Below are 24162 nucleotides of genomic sequence, written 5' to 3'. Positions count from 1 at the left end.
ATGAGAATGAACCTATTGAAATCAATGCCTTTGCTTCCTCATGTTTTGCGGGCGTGAGTTTCACACGTGCAAAAATGTGCACAAACACATTTGTCTGTTCAAGCCCTCAGAAAGTAATTATTTTACAATGATTTTAAAGCTATTGAGCTCTATTCTCCAATACTACTTTATCTCTAGCCACACTTGGATTTTTAGGTTTAGAATGCAGTTGGGATTTAAGTATTTCCTAATTACAAATGGCATTGAAAATAAAGAGAAGCTGTATTTGTTTGCGATTGTGGCATTTAAATACTGTATGGTTTCAAAGAGTAGTGTATCGTGCATAAAGCTACAGAGGCTCCACTCTCCTGGTTGTAAATGGCTTCATTTATCAGTCTCACAGTAAAGTAATTCACAGCACACAAAGCTACATCTGGTAAGTAACGTGCATCTGCATCTGTGTGGCAGGAGACAATAAAGTTCCATTTACTCTTTAGTAATGAGTATTTTAGAAAGAATGAGACTGGCATTCAGATTATCTACATACATAGCTTTTATTAGTGTGTTTAGTTATCTGATGTACAGCAAAAATAGCTAAAGTATTAAAGGGGTTATCCAGGCAAGTAGTGTTACACAAAAGTTTGCAGCAGTAAAATCACAAACTACATACTCACCCTTCCGCGTTCCCTTGCTACTGCAATCTGCCTGGTCCTAGCTGAACTTCACTTCCAGGAGTGATGACGACCTGACACTGGGTCACATGAGCGCTGTAGCTATTCAGCAGCTGAATTGTCACATGACCCTTTTGTCGGGGACGTCATTGCCAGCACCTGGTTGTGAAGACCAGAACAGACCAGAGAGCCAGCAGGTGAGCGCAGAAGGGCGACTATGTAGTCTGCAGTTTTACTGCTGTAAACTGAGCAAGGTTTTAAGAAACACTATGCCCTTGGATAACCCCTTTAAGGCCAAATTCACATGGCTATATGCATGTTGAGGCGACTTGCATTAGATAGCACACAGACACCTGTCTGTGTACTGTCCCATCTCCATGGACCCTGCACATTGCATGTTGTATTCTCGTTAGAGATGAGTGAACGTGCTCGTTTAGAGCAATTACTCGATTGAGCATCGCTTTTTTCAAGTAACTACCTAATCGGGCAAAAAGATTCGGGGGGCACCGGGGGTGAGCAGGGGGTTGCGGTGGGGAGTGGGGGGGGGAAAGAGTGAGAGACCTCCCCCTGCTACCCCCTGCTCCACCCTCTTTTCGCCCGAGTAGGCAGTTACTCGAAAAAAGCAATGCTTGATCGAGTAATTGTCCTAAACGAGCACGTTCGCTCATCTCTAATTCTCGTCCATGAATATAGGTGAGAAAAGGACATGTAGCATTTTTTTTTCACCATTGGTCCATGTAAACAATTGTTCGTCCACACCGCCTCATAGCATATTATAGGGCCGTGTGCATATCAATTCTGCCATTGTTTTTTTTTTTCTTTTATAGCGTTAATTATGCAGCTTAAACAACATGCTAAACTTTTTTCTGCAGGTTGGTACGATTACGGCAATACCAAAATTATATATATCTTTTAAACAAAAAAAAACTCCTTTTTTTTAGAAATGTATATAGATTGTTTTGCATCGCTGCGCTCAAAGTTTTTATTTTTCCATTGACACAGCTAGTTTTTTATGTGAAAAGCTGTAATTTTTATTGATACAATTTTGGGGTACATATGGCTTTTGTGATCACTTTTATTATTCTTTGGGAGACGAGATGAACAAACAAAGCATTTTAACTCCATTTTTGTCTTTTTTTTTTCTTTAACAGTGTTTGCTGAGCATGAGAAAACGCTTGTTAAATCTATTGTACAGGTAATTCCGAATGCGACGATACTAATCATGTTTGTTTTGTTTTTAAAAACCACCAGAGGAAGTGTGCAAGAATGTTTTTTTTAATTACTTTTTCTTTTTTTTTCATTTTTCGTGTCCCTGTATGGGACTTGAACCTGTGGACCTATGATCACTATGATAAAGATCACATTTAAAGATCCCTGCACGTTGTGTTATACTCTCGTTCTTACCATCTATCACTTTTCAGGTGGCAGCTCTGAAAATCGAGGTAGCTGTTAGTGTCACTCTCTGATCCTATTTCTAAATCTAGAAATACTATATTCTCTTTATTAATCGTACCCGTGAACTTTAGATTATATTCATTGCTATTAAGGTATTCAATGTAGGACGACAGATCTTGCTCATTTCCATTCCATATAATTAAAATGTTGTCTATATACCTTGCGGTGATGAAAGTTACAGTAAGTTGGCTATATAAGTAGTATGTTTTAAAGGAGATGTCTCATGAAAGCAAGTGGGTCTATACACTTCTGTATGGCCATATTAATGCACTTTGTAATATACATCGTGCATTAATTATGAGCCATACAGAAGTTATTTCACTTACCTGCTCCGTTGCTGGCGTCCCCATCTCCATGGATCCGTCTAAAATCGCCTCTTCTGGCGATTTTAGACGCGCTTGCGCAGTCCGGTCTTCTTCTTTTCTCAATGGGGCCGCTCGTGCAGGAGAGCGCTTCCGTGTAGCTCCGCCCCGTCACGTGCCGATTCCAGCCAATCAGGAGGCTGGAATCGGCAATGGACTGCACAGAAGCCCTGCGGTCCACCGAGGGTGAAGATCCCGGCGGCCATCTTCACAAGGTAAGTATGAAGACGCCGGACCGCGGGGATTCGGGTAAGTACTATATGGTTTTTTTTTTAAACGTCTGCATCGGGTTTGTCTCGCGCCGAACGGGGGGGCTATTTAAAAAAAAAAAAAAACCCGTTTCGGCGTGAGACATCTCCTTTAACTCTGTATGTATTGCTTGAAAAAGTCGCCTAAGTGCGACGAAACGCGTTGCAATAAACCGAAGTTTATCTATTATTTCGGCTGAAGTCTGGCACATTTGTCTTCTGCTGAGCGCTGGATTAGCTTTTGTATTTTTCCCTGGATCTTCACAGACGAAATTATGCCATGTGTGTAATCACTATTACAAACAAAGAAAACTCTGTAACATAATGCTTGTTAATGCAAATTCTTCTTCGGTCCCGAGACTTGCTTAATCAACAAGCTTGTGTCTATTTTTTTACGGAATTTGATTTGTCATGTCTAAACAGAAATAAAATATTAGGGTACGTTTACACGCAGCGGAAATGCTGCAGATTTTCCATCACTATTGGAGCGGATTTTGACTCAAAATCAGCTGTGGATCTGCAGCTTTTGGCCTGCAGCTCTTCTCAGCTTGTAGTCAGCAGCCCTCACATTGCTCATCCAACCACTGCTACTAAGCCGCAGTTGTCAGCCAGGTGGTGTGGAAGTGGGTGCATCACCTATCATTTAGCGATGACATGTATATACGCAGCCCATACATAATGCAATTATGAGCGTGTGTATATACGCGACAATAGAGAACAATTGGCTCTATCGTGTATATTTTTCTATTTTTCCCTTGCAGATTACGCAATTCCGACATGCTAATGTGAGCAGAACTACTTAAGGCACTTTAACCGATTGGCTGCGTACAGAGCACGCATAATACGTAATTCTAATACAGTCGTGTAAGCCTGGCCTTAGTCATACAGACTCAAGTTTGCCAAGTCCAAAACCGAATTAAACTATTGAAATAATATCCACCTGTGTGAAGCTGGCGTCAACCCACTTAAACCAGTACCGCGACTGTAGCCTACTTTGGGGAGGTAAGGTGGGGAGACGTCCTGTCTTCAATCAACTTCTGGATGCCAGGGTCCTGCTTCGACTCTTCTTACGGGCTCCAAATCTTCCCACTAGCCACTGGACAGCCAATCCAGTGCTGTCATCAAGCCACCTGATTCTTCAGGCAGATGTTCTGGAAAGTGCTTAAGGTTTCCTCCGCTCATCCTAAAATGACCTCTCAGCATTGGTGAGTTACACAAGCACCCTCATAGAGGAAAAAACAACCATATTAACCATTTAACGACCAAATCCCATGTGACTTCTGCTTCTATATGTCGCATTGGCTTTATATTAGCTTTTAACACATGTAACACATTTTCCACATTGGAAATATCCCTGTTTCTAATTTTTTATTAGAGGCACATAGTGGCTTTTAACCAAAATGTCTTTAAGATTTCTATATCTCCGTGCAATCATTAATGGGGCATCAGAGATATGTGAAGCTGTTAAGGATGTAATGTGGATCTGCTGTGTCGCCCAACTAGTAGATGGATTAGACCGGCAGGGCAGACAGCTGACAGCATCCAGGAAACCTGGATGCTCACCACTGGAGGCAGGGCTTGGAATGCAAACGTGACCAGGGGATCTAGCCCTATGCTGGAAGCAGGAGATGGAAAGTCCCGGCCTATCAGCAACAGAGAATTCGCCCTGACAAGGGCGGCCCTGCGCGGGAACCTAGGCGCTGATTAACCCTGTCAGGACTGGTCACCAGGAAGACAGTAAGTTGGATAACACCACGCCGTTTGCAGAACCAAGCAGTGAGCAAGTTCAGGACCAAGCTGGAAGTACTGAGCAAATACAGGACCAGCTGAAACATGTGCATACAGGAGAGGACTCATACACCAACACTGCAGCAGTGGCTGTAAGGTCTGAGGCCTCTATATAGCAGTAAAGAGATGACAAACAATCTGCAGCTGGGTGGAAGAGGCAGAACCAATTTAACCATGGATGTGCTGGAAAAAAGGCAATCATAGATTCAGAGAACGACACCCATACCTGCCAGACTATCAGAAGCCAAGACTGGATCCGTCATAAATATCAGCCATTGATTTCTAAAGGCCATCAGCATATCCTGCTTGGCAATTATAGGTGGAAATAAACCTTATTTTATGATCATCTTCACATTTTGTGGACCGAAAGGTCCACAAAAGGAATATACATGTTTGTATGCATTTGCGGGCACCCGTGTATTGGGCGGCATGATTTGTGTATCTGCCATGTGGGTGACCCACGTGGATTCCGCAAATCAAATCCGCCTATGGACATGAGGCCTAAGGCAAAATTTTCATTTATTTTCAGAGAAGTTCTATAAATAAATATGTATTTTTAATGAAAGAAGGAAAGACGTGCTTTACTGTAAGTTATTTACATATCTTTGTATGACAATTTTAAATATTTTTATCATTGGCACAACTGAAGTGAGTAGTATCTTATGTACTGACAAGAAATGCAAAGGAAAGGAATCAGTCTGGTGTGAACTATACAAGATAGTGCAAAGAAAAACAGAAATGTAACCTGCATGAACCAATCAGGGGACTGCTGGGGATTCTGCAGCGTAGTTACAATAAAAAAAGTAAATATTTGTAGTTCTTATATTACTTGGATGTCATCAAAGACCAAGATAGAGTAAATCACAGTAGAGATTTATGGGATTTCATAGATGGTTAAGGCGAGTATAACGCAGCATTTACCGTTGCATGCGCCGGCGTATCGCCGTGTATGACAGTGATTTTTGACTGGGCATGATAGCGTATCCCACAAAAATAGTTTCTTTTTTTTTTTTATTTCCCGCTCTGTCGCTTAACGATGTTACATATAAACACCACACATACGCAATGTAACGTTTATTACGTAAATTCCGTTGATCAAAGCATTATATATTCGCATTAATAAATTTTTAACAAGCTCGACTTCTGATCGTAACTGTCGGGGCGCTTCAGCGCAAATGTAAAAAACACGCTGAAGCAATGGCAAGCAACAATTGGAATAAACTCTCAGAAAGGCAATAAAATGCCTAAAGGTCGACTTACACTGGACGAGTGTCGGGCAAACGATGCCTGACACTCGTCCCTGAGTCTCCACGCTCCCGTGCTCCTGCACAGGAGCTAGCAGAGCTGGCTGTTTCACGGAGCGGCGTGGTGGGGGTGGGGCGGTGCAGGAGATTTCTCTTCTCTCGCTCCCCCGCCCCTCTCCATTGAGATAACACAGCAGTCGTTCACTACTGAACTTCAGCGCTGATCTTTTATGCTGCATAAACAATGGACGATTAGCTCATTGCTCATCTTTCAGTTTAAACAGCGGGCATTCAGGAGTGAACTGCCGCTGTGTTATCTCAATGGAGAGGGGCGGGGGAGCGAGAGGAGAGAAATCTCCTGCACTGCCTCGCCCCCCTGCTGGCCACTCTGTGAACCAGCCAGCTCTGCTAGCTTCCGTGCAGAAGCACGGGAGAGAGGAAACACAGGGACGAGTGTCGGGCATCATTTGCTCGACATTCGTCCCATGTAAAAGGACTTTAAGTGGGGTGAGTTGTCTTCCTTTCCGAGCGTTGTACACAGGTTAGCTTTCTGCCCCCTCTCTCCCTTTTTTCTGCTGCCATAGAAGTCTATTGGAGCTTTCTGCATAACACGGTGAAAGATAGGTCAAGAGACCTATCTTTTTATGCCTCGTATGATAAAACGAAAATAAGGTTTGGTACCGTAATAGCCAGTGGAGCAAAATGTGATACCACATAATCCCGTAGATATGATTCCTGTAGAAATTTCAAACAACTCAATACAGACATTCCTATACCGAAAACCAATTGATTGACTCACATACCTCAGATGGGACAGTTCCCATCCTAAGCACATCAAAAAGTCCATTGTCTACAGCCAGGCCATCAGATCTAATCCAACCCAACAGACAGAGAGGAACATTTTCACAATCTCAAAAGCACATTTTTAAATCCGGGCTACCATCACACCTCAATTGATGACCAAATCACCAGAGCCACCAGGATACCCAGAAATCAACTGCTCCAAAACACAGAGAAGGAAAGAAACAGTTGTGTGCCTCTAGTAGTGATCTACAATCTGCAACTAGAGGTACTAAGAATGACTGCAAAGAAACTCCATCATACCCTACACAAGGATGACCGTCATAAAACCATATTCCTGTCCCCTCCCCATCTATGTTACAGGCAACTTCCCTCTCCTCTTTGCTCTTATAGAATTCAGTGTCCACAATGATTCATTGCCCTCCTTCATTTCCTGTTCTGCCTTCCTGCCATCTCCAGCAGTGTACAGGAGAGCAGGCAGAGGACAGCAAACTAGAAGGAAGACCCCTAGTGGCCAGCACTTTGGAGTGATTTCTCAGCACATATGCATAATTTTAAGTAAATAAAGTAAACAGTACTTTCACTAGTTTTACACTATAACATTATTAGAATTATGTATTATATCATATACGCACACGCTGTTTGAGGAGTTAGTCACTGTTTAAATGTCTGATTGGCTGCAGCAGCATCTGACTTTTGCCAGGCTGTCTCAGCTAGGAGTTCAAGATTTCCATGTATGTACGAGTAGCATTTCTGGTAAAAGTGCAGAGGTGAGAAAGGATGATGTTACACCTTGGAAAAAGTCATTTACATACTATAACTACAGGTGATGCAGGCAAGGACACCTACAATATGGATGAAACCAGCCTCTTTTTCAAAGTCATTCCAGGTAAGAAAGAAGAGGGGGGGATTTATCATCAGGGAAATTTTTATCACCACTTTTCTGGCTGCTTTTTTTCCCTTCTCCAGTTTAAGGCCTCTTTCACACAAGCGATGCATTGTCACGCAGGTCGCATCTTAGCCAAAATTCGTGGCAACCCTGCACTGCCACGATCTAATTCCAAAAGGAATTAGCTTTTTCTCGTCAATTCACATGGCTGCATCGTGTGAAAAGGATGCTGTATCGGCGGTTGTAAGAATGGCTCTATTTAGCTTAAATAGCTAAATAGAGCCAGCTGTGTTTTTCATTGAGCGCCGGACCCAGATAAACTCCCCCCCTCCCATTTATTTCAGCTCCCTTAGGAATCTATGGGAGCTCCCTGCGATTTTCCCTGGCCTTTTTTTTGACGCTGCAAGGAAAAATCGCAACTGAAAATCACTAGTAATTTAGCGATTTTCAATCTCGATTTTTTTTTCTTGCGCCTAAATTAACCCATGTGAATGAATGCATTGGAATCCAATGCTTTAAATGGTCGCAATTTTCCAGCTATGTTTTCTCGCTGCTAACAACGGCAAGAAAATGCTTGTGTGAAAGAGGCCTAAAAATATGACAAATTTATCAAATGTCACACATTGTGGTTATATTTGTCACATCTTTTAAATAGGTCTATATACGTGGAGTCACTTTGTACACACCTAGCTACAAGAGCCAAATTGCAACAAATTTTGCAACTTTTTAAAAAGTTGCATGCCATAAATGTTTCTAAAAACCTTACAACACTCAAATTTCATCACCTTTTCTAGGCCCTTTGGAAAAGTGGGGTTAGAGGCGGAGCATATGGTCTTTTTGGCGCAAATCAATAGTAAATTTGTCTACAGCATCAGTAATAAATGTGCCCCCGATGATAAATCCCCAAACTGTCTCTGTTCTGTCCTATGAGACTAACTTTGCGGCTTTCTTTGGAATGCGTAGAGGAAGTAACTTCTGGTCCACATATCAGATGCAGGAGGATTCAATCAGTCACAGTGGAAGTTACGTGGCACGACGGGGAAAGCACAGCAGAGTGGCTCTTTCATCAATGAAGGGATGATGTATGCTATATACCCCCAATATGCCGACTGCAGCAGCCTTTTAAGCAGGCAAAATGCACCACAACCTGACAATTGTATCAGCAGCTAAGTTTCCAAACAACTTTAGTGTCCCCTTAACTAAACTCTTGATGGATGAATCAGAGGCGTAACTTGAAGCTCCTGGGCCCCGATGCAAAACTTGTAACAGGGCCCCCAACTATAATGCTTTACTCATAGTACTGTGTTCCCTATATGGAGAAGAGGGGCCTTATGGGCCCCCTAAGGCTCCTGGGCCCAGGTGCAACCGCATCCCCTGCATCTTCTATAGTTACGCCCCTGGGATGAATCCATATCAGGGACTCTGTAGATGCTGAACACTGCACACTAAAGACCCCCCAACTGCATCTTCAGTGCACCATCCAGTGATTTATCAGTTACAACTCAAGCACAACTTGATACAGCTGACAAGGTGGGCTAAATACAAATCATTAAAGGAGTTGGACAGTTTACGTACAAAGGAGACCATGGATAATGCGGCCACATGATCAGATCACATGAGCACTTGATGTGACAAGAATTACAATACCCTTCCTTACCGCACAAATGTCTGATGTCGGGAATCAGAGAACTCAGAAGAAGGAATTTACTAATACTAGCCAAGTACTAAAGGTGATTTACTAGCAATAAAGTACCAGAAGGTGATTAAGGCCGGTTTTACATCTGCATTGGGACCCCCGGACGGAGGTTCCACTGCAGATCCATCTCAAAGCACCAAATTTTCTTCTAGATAAAAGCTGAGTGGGAACCGAACGAATCCCATTATAGTCAATAGGGTCCGTTCGGTGTTGTTCAGCTCCAATCAGAACAGTTCGGCCACAGGGATCCTCCTTTCTTGCTCCCTGAATGGAGCAGGAAAGCGTAACCCTGAGCGCAGGTGGGAAACCACCCTTAGGGCTCATTCATGTGGGTGTCAAAATCGCGCAGAAGATAACCGCACAAATAAATTGCAGCAAAATCGTGCACAAATCACGTGAATGGATGACTTTTCCATGCTGACGTCCTGAGCTGTATTAGCATTGAAACAATGCTGATGAGCAACAGAAAAAAGGCGCTGCTATTCGGGAGTTCGGGGACAAGAGACAAAGATTGCAGCAGCCACCAAGTCACTCCGATCGGCAGGGGGATGGTAGGGAGTCCCTGGCAGTGAGAAGGGGAACCCCGGCCGGGGACTCCCTTCATCCCTGCCAGTGCCTAAACATACGGTACAAGAATGTAATTTACTAATCATTATATAATGTCAGAAGGAGATTTACTAATCATTATAAAGTACCAGAAGATGATTTACTAACCATTATAAAGTACCAGATGGTGATTTACTAACAATTATAAAGCACCAGAAGGTGATTTACTAACCATTATAAAGTGCCAGATGGTGATTTACTAACGATTATAAAGTACCAGATGGTAATTTACTAACCATTGTAAAGTGCCAGAAGGTGATTTACTAACCATTATAAAGTGCCAGAAGGTGATTTACTAACCATTATAAAGTGCCAGAAGGTGATTTACTAACTATCATAAAGTGCCAGAAGGTGATTTACTAACTTTAAGGGCTCTTTCACACGCAGAAAAATAAAGCGCGTAAAAAACATGTGTCCATTAGAACCAATGGTCTCCTATGGGAATGTGCAGATGAAGGAATATGAACGTTCCCATAGGAAACCATTGGTTTTAATAGCCACGTCCTTTTTTAAGCGTGTGATTTTTGTGCATGTAGGTCCCTGTGTGAAAGAGCCCTAAAGTACCAGAAGGTGGTTTACAAACCATTATAAAGTGCCAGGAGGTGATTTACTAACTACAAAGTACCAGAAAGTGATTGACTAACCATTATAAAGTGCCAGGAGGTGATTTACTAACCATTATAAAGTACCAAGTGATTTACTAACCATTATAAAGTGCCAGTAGGTGATTTACAAACCATTATAAAGTGCCCGGAGGTGATTTACTAACCATTATAAAGTACCAAGTGATTTACAAACCATTATAAAGTGCCAGGAGGTGACTTACTAACCATTATAAAGTCCCAGAAAGTGACTTATAAAGTGCCAGAAGGGGACTTACTAACTATATAAGTACCAGAAGGTGACTTACTAACCATTATAAAGCACCAGAAAGTGACGTTATAACCATTATAAAGTACCAGAAAGTGATTTACTAACCATTATAAAGCACCAGAAAGTGATTTACTAACAAGTGCCAGGAGGTGACTTACTAGCCATCACGACTGTGCAGCCCCTCTCCCACCTCTGGCTATACAGATGGAAGCACATTACCTGGCTGATGATGGTGGTGCGGTACTCCTCATACACCCAGCCATCCTGGCACGGCTTGACTGGCAGCTTCTCCAGGCTCCCATTAGTCACAGAGTGCAGGGGGTTCTGACAACTGAGGGGGGCGCTGCTGATATTCCAGTGGATGTCATACAGGTGGCACATGTCGGACCTGTCATGCTGTAGCCTGGGTATAGTGAGATTCTTCTCCTCCTCCAGGCTCCATCCACAGCTCCTACTGAGTTCTGCCACCTCCGGGCTGCGGCACCAAGAGCTCTCCGGGATCTGCCCCAAGAACACAATGGCCACAAAAGAGAAGGCGAACGTTATGCCCGTCATACACAGCAGGAGGAAGACCCTCTTCTGGTAGCGGCCAAACTCCCCAGCCTCCTGCAGAACCTCATCAAAGGTGGGCATAATGCCTTCACTCTGCCAGCTGGCAGCTCTCACAGTCGGGTAGAGTGGCACATACACCAGCTGGAGGCAGTGCTAGCACATGGGGCAGGTAGAAGGGCAGCAGCCTTCCTGGATAAAACTTTGTGCGGTGCAGATAGGAAGGATGCTTCCCCTTCTTGGCTCTTCTCCTCTGCCCCCCAGCTGTAGGGGCAGCTCTGGCATGGAGGGCACTTTGTACAGGAGCAGCTGCGGAGGTCCAGCACCTTATGGCTCTATGCGTGTCTGCTCCATACACAACGCAGCAGCGAGTGTGAGAGCGGAGGGAGGGAGACGGGCTGGGGGCAGCTGCAGCTCCCTGAGGCACCGGGAGGGGGAGCACCTGCACACTCCATAGACAGAGCGCGTCTTCTTGTTTACTGCGGGGCGCAGGTCTGACATTCCTCTCAGCGTGGAGCACACTGCGCTATTCATAGCCGCACCAGCTGGGGGCTGCAGCACTGCTGGCATGGCGCTGGGCAGGGACTCTGCTAGTGCGGAGAGGACTGAGCTGTTTGAGGGAACCTACCTTCATTAGCTCATTACAAATCACTCATTATTAAGTCATTAATCACTTTCATGGTGCCCAGAACCCATGGTGACACAGGGTCCCAAAGCAGGACGTCTGGTCACCTTATCATTAGTGTGGGCCAAAGATGGCGGCACGGGAAGAGTGGCCAGCACGGTTATAGAACAGCAAATGGCGCATGATAGGAAGTATCTGCACTGCAGGTGATGGACTGCATTAAGTGACGCAGGGTCAGGGCTTATTCACGCCACCATATTTGCGTAGGAATTTCCACACGTAAAGAGTCGCATGTATAAAGCGACCAAGCGATGGATTGGATTTCATCAGCATTAATCAGACAAATGGTTTTTTTCTGCCCCAAATATTTACGCGAGAAAAATAGGACCTCCTTTTCGAGCCGTATATTGTATACGAGGCGTGAAGAGATAAGTCCTGACCTATCTGTCCATGTTAGGCAGCAGGCTCCCATAGACTTCTGTCAGCAGGAAAAGAACACTGGGAAACGAAGACAGTTCACCCTAATTAGCCATTTTATTGCCATTCTGAGCATTACTGCCAATCGTTGCTTGCCATCGCTTCAGCGTCTTTTTTTTTACGTGCACGCTGTAGCGCCCCCTGTGAATAGCTTTAAAATTCACCATTTACGATCGGGAGTCGAGCTTGTTAAAAATTCATTCATGCAAATATACCGGTATTTTGCGTACAGCTGGCCATTTATACATATACGCTTGTGTGAAGGAGCGCTCAGGGTGGTTTCACATCTGTGTTGGGGATTCTGCTTTCCTGCTCTGTTCGAGGAGCAGGAAAAGGGAATCCCTGTGGATGAATGGCTCCGTCTGAAGATGGAACCAAACAGTGCCAAATGGACCCAGTTGACAATAATGGGGTCCATCCGCTTTCCGCCCAGCTATCCAGCTTTTGGATGGAAGAAACAGTGCTGCCTGCAGATATAGGGCGCGGTCACACGAGCGTAGGCGTATTTACGTTCGCACGTGCGCAGCGTTTAATCGCCGGAAAGAAAGTTTTTCGGCGATCATGACCAGAGCTAGAAAGCGTATTATCGTTCGTTCCTACTTTGCAAACTATCTTCTCAGCCATCGAATATGCGTTGGCGCGTATTTCGGTCGCATATGTTCCGGTTTTTTTTCGGGTTGCCGTTTTTACGTGCCGTAAAATCGCCCGTGCGAACGAATACATTGGAAACCAACGCCTCAGATGGTCACGTTTATACGATTGGGCGCAAAAACGCTCCGTTTATGCGCTCGTGTGAACGCACCCTTAGACTGATGAGAAATAATATATCAATAAGGATGCTTACACACAGAAACTCGACCCAATATTGCGCTCGCCAATGTACGTTTTTATCCTGATGTGAGGCATTTTTATGGTAAAAACACCTCCCATCACTTCTGTAAAGTAGCAATCCTCCAGCGCGCCTTTCAGGCGTTGTAGAGGATCGGCGTGTGTTTTAAAGGTGAAACCTTGCATCACACTTGCGTGCACATCACCAGGTGTGCACATCACCAGGCGTATAACAATGTGCTTTACTGTACCATTGAAAACAATGGGTAATGCGTTCCGAGGAATGCAAAAAGATAGGACATGCCACACTCATGTATATGCCCCCATTCAAAAGAAGTGTTCATATCCGCGCGGGTTTTGTGAATCAATTTCGCAGAAGATTCTCGGCTGAGTGAAAGCGGCCTAAAGCATGTAACATATCTGGTGACATGCTCGGCCGACCAGAGCATGCTGGATGCCCATAATGCTTTGAAATGTAACTCCTCTTTATTGATTACTAGCTGATTACCCGGCATTGCCCGTGTATTTTATTTTTAGACACAAAAAGAATTTAAATATGTGTTTGTATGTGTATATATATGTGTGTACTGATTTAATATATTAGTATATGAGGAGGAGATCGTCTGTGTAATATATTAGTATATGAGGAGGAAGAGGTCATCTGTGTAATATCTTACTGCATGAGGAGGAGGTCGTCTGTGTAATATATTAGTATATGAGAAGGAGGTTGTCTGTGTAATATATTAGTATATGAGGAGGAGGTCGTCTGTGTAATATATTAATATATGAGGAGGAAGAGGTCATCTGTGTAATATCTTACTGCATGAGGAGGAGGTTGTCTGTGTAATATATTAGTATATGAGGAGGAGCTCATCTGTGTAATATATTGGTATATGAGGAGGAGGTCATCTGTGTAATATATTGGTATATGAGGAGGAGGTCGTCTGTGTAATATCTTACTGCATGAGGAGGAGGTTGTCTGTTTAAGATATTATTATCTGAGGAACAAGAGGTCTGTGTCATTCTGGCGTAATTAAAACTCAAAAACTCACCAACTTCCCCTGTAATTTTTGTTGCCAATAGTAACCAATCACAGCTCAGCTTTCACTTGTTATACTCCTGAGGTAAAATGAAAGCTGTGCTGTTATTGGTTGCTATGGGCAACACAGATTTCCTTTTGGACAGCTTTCATAAGAGTGTGTGCTGGGCTCATTTCTGTGTGGTACATAGTGGTTTAGTGCTGGTGGGTAGCTGTGTGGTAGTTGGAGCAGAGGAGGAGGTTCTCTGTGTAAGATATTATTATCTGAGGAGCAGGAGGTCTGTGTAATATATTAGTATTTGAGGAGGAGGAGGTTGTCTGTGTAATAGATTAGTGTATGATGAGAAGGAGATTCCAGCTGTTGGGTTTGTATGTGATATACATAGCTTTTCGAATTGGGATAGTGGAACTAGTTGATTTGATATGGGGTAGTAACAAATTTGCAGGTATTGATACCACGCCCCAGTCAGCGGAAACCCCCCCCCCCCCCTTCCCTCCTTACAGCTTCCACAACGTGTGTATGCCAGAATTGGATATGGAATCCCTCACACGTGGCAAGGGAGTTTCCGACCTAGCCAGCAATGAAGATCTATCAGAAAAGGTTGGGAAATCAGGCCTGCCCACAAGGGAGTTGAGCGGGCCCAGCCCTCAAAATCAATCAATCAGGCTGAGATGTATTGCAAAATCATCCCATATGTCAAGAAGCTGACCCAAGAAAGCTGAAACCTCGTCGGCTAACTCCTCGAGGTAACCAAAAGATGCCCTGGGCCCTAAAGGAGGCCAAATTTTGTTCTATTTCCACCCACAGTTTGGAAAAGCGATTATGAAAAATATATATATATATATAAAGACGAAAGCCCTCACTGACTCACTCACTCACTGACTCGCTAAAAGTTCTCCAACTTCCCAATGTCGTAGAAACATGAAATTTGGCACACGCATAGATTATCTCCCAAATAGGAAAAGTAATTGGGTCCCAACTCGATTATTCAATTCTAGCGCAAAAGAATTGGCGTCGAATTTTTACGTACGTAATCTAAATCTGTCACTTTCCAATGTCATAGAAACTTAAAATTTGGCCCGAGCATTGATTATGTCATAAATGGGAAAAGTTAATGGGTCCCAACACGATTATTCAATTCTATGTGCAAAAGAATTAGCGTCCAAATTTTACGTACGGAATCTAATTCTCTCACTTCCCGGTGTTATGGAAACTCGAAATTTGGCAGGAGCATTGATTATGTCATAAATAGGAAAAGTTAATGGGTCCCAACTCGATTATGATTATCAATTCTATGCGCAAAAGAATAAGCGTCCAAATTTTACGTACGGAATCTAATTATCTCACTTCCCGGTGTCATAGAAACGTGAAATTTGGCACGAGCATTGACTATGTCATAAATAGGAAACGCTAATGGGTCCCAACTCCATTATTCAATTCTATGCGCAAAAGAATTAGTGTCCAAATTTTATGTACGTAATCTAATTCTCTCACTTCCTGATGTCATTTTATATAAAGTAAACGTCACCTCCACGTCACCTCCACGTGGTGTTTCCTGGGTAACGCAGAGAATTATGCAAAATGGTGAACATATGTTTTTCCGGTATCTCTAAAGTAAGCACGACTTCATAAGATTTTCCGTGTGAACACCAGATAAACACCAGTACCAAATAACTCGGGCGAAGCCGGGTATATCAGCTAGTATCTAATATGCATATGTATTTGCAAATAGATGCTTTGTGTTATAGAGCAAAATTTGGTGCTACTCCCTTTTCTTTGTGGCAAGTTAATATGCTGCACTTCAGACATGACCTAGAAACTCCCCAGACAAAGCTTAGCGAAAGCCTACACAGGCAGGAAATCCCTAGATATCTGACAGCCGTCTTTAACAAGACAATGAACCTCCGCAAATTGGTGTGTACAAATTACATGCAGCACCACAACAGCTGGGGGAAAAAAAATGCAACTCCATCATGAATAAAAAAAACAAATTCACAATCTCTGCAAATCAATTTGTAAACTCAAAAAATAACAAGAGTTAAATTCATTTACTGAGGGCGGCTTTAGACAAGTGTGTATGTGTACGCGCAAAATCTGCATGCACAATGCGCAGAGAATAGAGCTCATTGTATTCAATGGGTTCTTTCTCACTTTAAATCTTGCGCGTGCAAAAAAAAAGCAGCATGCTCTATTTGGTGCGCATTTACACACCCAAAGCACCATAGGAGTCTATGGGGTGTGCGCTAATGCACACCCGATCCTCGCAAATTGTGCAATGGACTAGGCATATCCCCATAGCGCAGTGAGGGTGGCGTGGGGCTGCAGGGTAGCCCCGAAGGATATCCCCATAGTGCAGAGGAAGGGGTGGGGCTAAAGAGAGGGCGGGGCTAGAGGTCTCCTCCTTGGGATTTCCCCATTGCAAGTTGAGAGTGAGCGGGATTAAAGAGTGGATCCCTCCAGCCCCGCCCCCTGCCCTTGGAGGAAGCCCTTTAACCCCACCCCTCTCTCTCCCTGCTGGGGAAATTCAGTAGGGAACCCAATGCTGGGCATTTAACAGTGGCAGCCCATAAGCACATTTTAAATGTCCCGCTGTAAACTTCTGTTAGTCCCCTCAGGGATTAAGGGAACCGCCGGGGAGATGAACAGAACCCTAAGGGTTTCCCCTCATCCCCGCAGGGACTAACATTGGATTCCAATGCATCAGATCACATGGTCGTATTTGTGAGACGTAAAAACGCCCAGCCAAGCCAATATAGCGCCGGGCATTTTTACTTTGGACCCAAAACATAGTCCTGGAACTATGTTTTGGGCCAAAATACGTTGGCCACTGCGTGGGCTTCTATGGGAGCCCATAGCAGTGGCCGTAGAGGTTCTCCTCCTGCTGAAAATAACTGCTTAGACAGACTGACGTAATCTCTCCCTATGGTGTGGTGCATTCAATAAAAATCAACTATAAAAATATGTAAATAAACATTGAAATATCATTGAGAATAAACACACAAAAATGCATGCATACATAGAAAAATAGAAATACAACTGAAGAAAAATTAAATGAACTAATTATTGTGTATCCAAGTCAATATAAGCAATATGCATAAAATCCCACTCATTCACCAGGACAAAGATCATCCTGAATATTAAAACTGTAACATGAGATCAGTTCTTATGTGCAAACTGGTAAGCACAGATGTTTTTAGTTAAAGAATCAGTAGGCTTCCCTTTTTAACAAGAGTTTTAACATTGATTCTTATTATCACCTCTAATTTTCTCTAGCGCCAGCACTTTAAGGTCAGTTTCACATCTGCAGGGCTTTTTCTTCTGTCCTAAAGCTGGTCAGCTGGGTGGAAAGCTGGAGGACCCCATTATAGTCAATGGGATCTGCCCGTAGCTGTTCAGTTCCGTCCACAGAAAGAACCGTTTGACCATGGATATTCCGCTTTCTTGTTCCCCGAACGGAGCAGGAAGCCGGAATCTCCAAGACAGATGTGAAACCACCCTAACAGACTTGTGATAGAAGACGAAATGCTTGGAAGCATCAGAGAAATGTCGTCCAGAAGAAGAAATATTGTCATTAAATTGTTTCAGAAAACGTGTTTTAAGCCTCCTAAAGGGAAAAACTGACATTTCTCCAAGATATATATGTCAGAATTACAATTAATGTAATCATGGATAGAAAAAACTTGTGAAATTCTGTTGGTTTAGCAAAGGAACATCTGGCTCAAAACCGGACCTCCGATAGGAAGATTCAGCATTTCCCCAAGGTCCCCACCAGTCCACTATCAGGACTGGAGGTGACAGAACATCCATTTGTTATCCGTCATCAGCTGCTGTTATATGCCTGTCGCACATTCTTGATAGGTTACACATTTTTAGCTTGTTCTACATATTTACTTTCAACACTCCTGATGATCTCTTAGAAGATAAACGCGTTGAGTTAGAGGTACTTGTGGTTATTCTTACAGACCAGCTGTTAGTTTATTTATCTGCTGTCTGGGGTTTGTAAGTTCCTTTTGGTGATAGTTTCAGTACATGCGGTCCATTCCAGGAGCTGTGAGTGGATGTGAGTCATTATGAACATCCCCCTTGAGCTGGTTGGTTTGCATGCTCTTATACATATATATCTTTTTCTAACATCAAGTTTATTGCATCCTCGATGGGTTGCCTGACTTCACTGTTATGGCAAACCCTTGTAGTGCAGTGAAATTAGTGGCTTGTTCCCTAGGGGCTTCTGCAGATGGGCGATTTATTACATATTTTTGCGCGTGCAAAACGCAGAGAATTGAACCCAACGGTTCCCTCGCACCTTGGCTTTTTGTGCTCTGTTTTCGAATGCATAAAAATATATGCGACATGCTCTATTTTTGTGCGTATTTGCGCACCAACAGTACTATAGGGGTCTATACGCACTGAACTGCACGATTTTGTGGTGTTAATTGATAACACCGGGAACTAATTAGGCTGCGCAGCCAGTTCAATCACTGTGCGAATGTGTCCCGCACTGATGTGCATGGGCCGGGCAGCATAAAATAGTACAGTAGAATGTGCAGATACATGCACAATAGCGCTACCTTCACAGCACTATTATGTCATGCTATCTGCGTGTTAATATCAAACACCTAGTGGGTTTATTTATACCTTATAATAATACTAGGGAAGTGGCTAGGGGTTGCTTTTTTCCTTTGGGGATCTGTGTTTAATCCAAATCTAGGAGCAGTTTTTTTTATCCTGCTAGTATGTTTAGTCTCTTTATTGGAGGTCAGAGTGTGCTTGAATGCATTTTTACATTTTTTTTTATGTGTCAAATGCCTTCCTCTCTCCTCCCCTCTGGCTGTTTGCAATGTGAGGTGGAGGGATGGAGGCAGGGCTAAGCAAACATTGGAAACAGCCGAAGGGCAAGAGACAGGAGGTGAGCCGGCGAGTGGAAAGGAAGAGGGCGACAGCTAAGCTGTCTCCCAAAACCCAATGGCATTGCGGCCTCGGTGTATATGCGCCGGGGCTGTGCTTCAGAACCGGCGCACAATCTTTAGATTTGTGCACCTGTTCACACGTTTTTTACGGCACCGACGGGCACACGTAAAAACATCTGCAGCCGTGTGAAAGAGGCCTAATGCTGTGATTGAGCTTGTTAATCCTCATTAAAATGTTATTTTATGTTTATAGCCAACAATAAAAATACCTGTCAGTTCTAACCTATGATTGGTTCCCTGTATGAATACATATATATGTTACCAATAAATAAATACTAGTTTCCCAAGAGGTTAGCAATGGATCATACTTCATCACTGTATAATCATGAAACACATAAATCATCTTCGTGTAGAATTCGTAATTTATGAGTTCAGTCACATGTTTGATCTGTAAACTGTTTTAATATAGATTTTCTTAGCAGTTTTGTGCACTTGGCTCTACGTCAGCAGTCCGGAACCCTTTGCAACTTGCAACCACTTTTGAATATGATATCTGGCGTTGAGCCACATTAAATATTAAAAGTAAACAAGTCTACTAAACATCACTGATTATTTTTAATAATCGTATTAATTACTAGTGATATGGCCTTAATATATTAACCATCTAGTAAAGCTCTGACTTCCCTCGCTCGATGAGTATCTGCAGCTGCCAACAGTTGGAGTTCCACTTGTAGGGGGCCCAAGAGCCACATAGGCCTCTACAGGCACTTCTTGGGTTATGCCATAAGTGCATTCATTGGTATAATCTAAGGTTATTACAGTATTTCGTCCTCTTAGCTTTGTACACACATTGTAATTAGATAATTGATGAGACTGTGATTTAAAACTAGAGATGAGCGAGCGTACTCGTCCGAGCTTGATACTCGTTCAAGTATTAGGGTGTTCGAGATGCTCGTTACTCGAGACGAGCACCACGCGGTGCTCAACTCCATTACATTTCCTTCCCTTAGAAATTAGTGCGCTTTTCTGGCCAATAGAAGCGCAGGGAAGGCATTACAACTTCCTTCTGTGATGTTCCAGCCCTATCCCACCCCCCTGCAGTGAGTGGCTTGGGAGATCAGATGACACCCGAATATTTAAATCTGCCCCGCCCGGGGCTCGCCACAGTTGCATGGTGACAGAGATCAGGGAAAGTGCTGTCTTGCTGTAGCTGCTATAGGGAGAGTGTTAGGTGTTATATTCGTCTTCAAGAACCCCAATGGTCCTTCTTAGTGCCACATCTGACCGTGTGCAGTACTGTTGAGGCTGCTTTTAGCAGTGTTGCACTTTTTTTTTTTTTGTATATCGGGTGTGCAGACCATAGCGTCCTCAGTCTGCAGTCATTTTACTCAGTATAGGGGCAGTACTGGTGAGGCAGGAACAGCGGAACAGGGAAAGAGGTATACTGGCTATATAGACAGTGGGCTTTTTGAAAAGAATTGGGGAAAAATACTATATTTGGGCTGCCTGTGACTGTCTTCAGTTTACTGCGTGTCTGCTGGGGGTAGTAGTTGCTAATTAATACCCAGCTAAGCGTTACAGCAGGCTTGCGTATAATTATTTCCTGGCTCTGCTGCGCCTGTTACATGACCGCCGTCATCCCGCCACAGGGAAACAGTACACATTATATCTGCTGCATGCGGTGTTTCTGGTTTTTCACCTCACCATTTTAAAAAATTGAGGCAAAATACTTAAGGCCTACCACTGGGCTTTGTCCACTTCACTGGTTCTGCGCCGTGAATTGCAGCAGCTCAGTCATACGCACCTGGGTCTCACTACAGGCTTGCGCATAATTGTTTCCTGGCTCTGCTGCGCCCGTTACATGACCGCCGTCATCCCGCTAGAGGGAAGCAGTACAGATAATATACGCTGCATACGGTGTCTGCTGGGGGTAGTAGTTGCTAATTAATACCCAGCTAAGCGTTACAGCAGGCTTCCGCATAATTATTTCCTGGCTCTGCTGCGCCCGTTACATGACCGCCGTCATCCCGCCACAGGGAAACAGTACACATTATATCCGCTGCATGCGGTGTCTCTGGTTTTTTACCTCACCATTTAAAAAAATTGAGGCAAAATACTTAAGGCCTACCACTGTCATACGCACCTAGTTCTCACTACAGGCTTGCGCATAATTGTTTCCCGACTCTGCTGTGTGTTCCGTAAGCGAAGTCAGCCTCCAACCACAGGCCAATAATCGGCACATTTAATTACAGCGTTCTGTTTCTGCTCTACTCGTAATACACCATGTTGAGGGGTAGGGGTGGGCCTAGAGGACGTGGACGCGGGCGAGGACGCGGAGGCCCAAATGAGGGTGTGGGCACAGGCCGAGCTCCTGGTTCAGGTGTATCGCAGCCGACTGCTGCGGGATTAGGAGAGAGGCAAGTTTCTGGGGTCCCCAGATTCATCTCACAATTAATGGGTCCACGCGGTAGACCTTTATTAGAAACTGAGCGGTGTGAGCAGGTCCAGTCGTGGATGGCAGAAAGTGCATCCAGCAATCTATCGACCACCCAGTCTTCTACGCCGTCCACAGCTGCAACTCTGAATCCTCTGGCTACTGCTCCTCCTTCCTCCCAGCCTCCTCACTCCATGAAAATGACACATTCTGAGGAGCAGGCAGACTCCCAGGAACTGTTCTCGGGCCCCTGCCCAGATTGGGCAGCAATCGTTCCTCTCCCACCGGAGGAGTTTGTCGTGACCGATGCCCAACCTTTGGAAAGTTCCCGGGGCCCGGGGGATGAGGCTGGGGACTTCCGGCAACTGTCTCAAGAGCTTTCAGTGGGTGAGGAGGACGATGACGATGAGACACAGTTGTCTATCAGTGAGGTAGTAGTAAGGGCAGTAAGTCCGAGGGAGGAGCGCACAGAGGATTCGGAGGAAGAGCCGCTGGATGATGAGGTGACTGACCCCACCTGGTGTGATAAGCCAACTGAGGACCGGTCTTCAGAGGGGGAGGCAAATGCAGCCGCAGGACAGGTTGGAAGAGGCAGTGCGGTGGCCAGGGGTAGAGGCAGGGCCAGACCGAATAATCCACCAACTGTTTCCCAAAGCGCCCCCCTCGCGCCATGCCACCCTGCAGAGGCCGAGGTGCTCAAAGGTCTGGCAGTTTTTCACTGAGAGTGCAGACGACCGACGAACCGTGGTGTGCAAGGTTTGTCGCGCCAAGATCAGCCGCGGAGCCACCACCACCAGCCTCACCACCACCAGCATGCGCAGGCATATGATGGCCAAACACCCCACAAGGTGGGACGAAGGCCGTTCACCGCCTCCAGTTTGCACCCTGTGACCCAACCTGCCACTGAGATCCAACCCCCCTCTCAGGACACAGGCACGACCATCTCCCGGCCTGCACACACACGCTCACCACCGCTGTCCTCGGCCCCATCCAGCAATGTCTCTCAGCGCAGCGTCCAGCCGTCGCTAGCGTAACTGTTTGAGTGCAAGTGCAAGTACGCCGCCACGCACCCGCACGCTCAAGCGTTAAACGTGCACATAGCCAAATTGATCAGCCTGGAGATGCTGCCGTATAGGCTTGTGGAAACGGAGGCTTTCAAAAACATGATGGAGGCGGCGGCCCCGCGCTACTCAGTTCCCAGTCGCCACTACTTTTCCCGATGTGCCGTCCCAGCCCTGCACGACCACGTCTCCCGCAACATTGTACACGCCCTCACCAACGCCGTTACTGCCAAGGTCCACTTAACAACGGACACGTGGACAAGCACAGGCGGGCAGGGCCACTATATCTCCCTGACGGCACATTGGGTGAATTTAGTGGAGGCTGGGACCGAGTCAGAGCCTGGGACCGCTCACGTCCTACCTACCCCCAGAATTGCGGGCCCCAGCTCAGTGCTGGTATCTGCGGCGGTGTATGCTTCCTCCACTAAACCACCCTCCTCCTCCTCCTACGCAACCTCTGTCTCGCAATCAAGATGTGTCAGCAGCAGCACGTCGCCAGCAGTCGGTGCCGCGCGGTGTGGCAGCACAGCGGTGGGCAAGCGTTAGCAGGCCGTGCTGAAACTACTCAGCTTAGGAGAGAAGAGGCACACGGCCCACGAACTGCTGCAGGGTCTGACAGAGCAGACCGACCGCTGGCTTTCGCCGCTGAGCCTCCAACCGGGCATGGTCGTGTGTGACAACGGCCGTAACCTGTTGGCGGCTCTGCAGCTCGGCAGCCTCACGCACGTGCCATGCCTGGCCCACGTCTTTAATTTGGTGGTTCAGCGCTTTCTGAAAAGCTAACCACGCTTGTCAGACCTGCTCAGAAAGGTGCGCTGGGTCAGCGCACATTTCCGCAAGTCCAACACGGACACTGCCACCCTGCGGACCCTGCAACATCGGTTTAATCTGCCAGTGCACCGACTGCTGTGCGACGTGCCCACATGGTGGAACTCTACGCTCCACATGTTGGCCAGGCTCTATGAGCAGCGTAGAGCTATAGTGGAATACCAACTCCATCATGGGTGGCGCAGTGGGAGTCAGCCTCCTCATTTTTTTACAGAAGAGTGGGCCTGGTTGGCAGACATCTGCCAGGTCCTTGGAAACTTTGAGGAGTCTACCCAGATGGTGAGCGGCGATGCTGCAATCATTAGCGTCACCATTCCTCTGCTATGCCTCTTGAGAAGTTCCCTGCAAAGCATAAAGGCATACGCTTTGCGCTCGGAAACGGAGGCGGGGGAAGACAGTATGTCGCTGGTAGTCAGAGCACCCTCATGTCTATATCTCAGTGCATTGAGGAGGAGGAGGAGGAGGAGGGGGAGGAGCATGAGGAGGAGGGGGAAGAGACAGCTTGGCCCACTGCTGAGGGTACCCATGCTGCTTGCCTGTCATCCTTTCAGCGTGTATGGCCTGAGGAGGAGGAGGAGGATCTTGAAAGTGATCTTCCTAGTGAGGACAGCCATGTGTTGCATAAAGGTACCCTGGCACACATGGCGGACTTCATGTTAGGATGCCTTTCTCGTGACCCTCGCGTTACACGCATTCTGGCCACTACGGATTACTGGGTGTACACACTGCTCGACCCACGGTATAAGGAGAACCTTTCCACTCTCATACCCGAAGAGGAAAGGGGTTCGAGAGTGATGCTAT

At 45.3% G+C, this 24162-nt stretch overlaps 1 protein-coding gene and 1 long non-coding RNA gene across 2 annotated transcripts in view; one reads left to right on the top strand and one right to left on the bottom strand.

Annotated features, from left to right (window-relative positions):
• Positions 1–11516, bottom strand: part of SLC22A3 (solute carrier family 22 member 3) — a 120563-nt gene extending 109047 nt beyond the window's left edge. The window contains exon 1 of the mRNA XM_066605430.1: positions 10832–11516. Within this exon, the coding sequence (XP_066461527.1) occupies positions 10832–11245 (414 nt within the window). The 5' untranslated portion in view covers positions 11246–11516. The remainder of the gene's footprint in view (positions 1–10831) is intronic.
• Positions 11031–24162, top strand: part of LOC136629588 (uncharacterized) — a 31816-nt gene continuing 18684 nt past the window's right edge. Inside the window, exon 1 of the long non-coding RNA XR_010792942.1 lies at positions 11031–11237. This is a non-coding gene — a long non-coding RNA (uncharacterized lncRNA). The remainder of the gene's footprint in view (positions 11238–24162) is intronic.

Source organism: Eleutherodactylus coqui, chromosome 1, assembly GCF_035609145.1.
Source record: "Eleutherodactylus coqui strain aEleCoq1 chromosome 1, aEleCoq1.hap1, whole genome shotgun sequence".
Classification (NCBI taxonomy): domain Eukaryota; kingdom Metazoa; phylum Chordata; class Amphibia; order Anura; family Eleutherodactylidae; genus Eleutherodactylus; species Eleutherodactylus coqui.
Note: the sequence above shows the minus strand (reverse complement) of the source record. Positions and strands in the feature narration are given on the sequence as shown.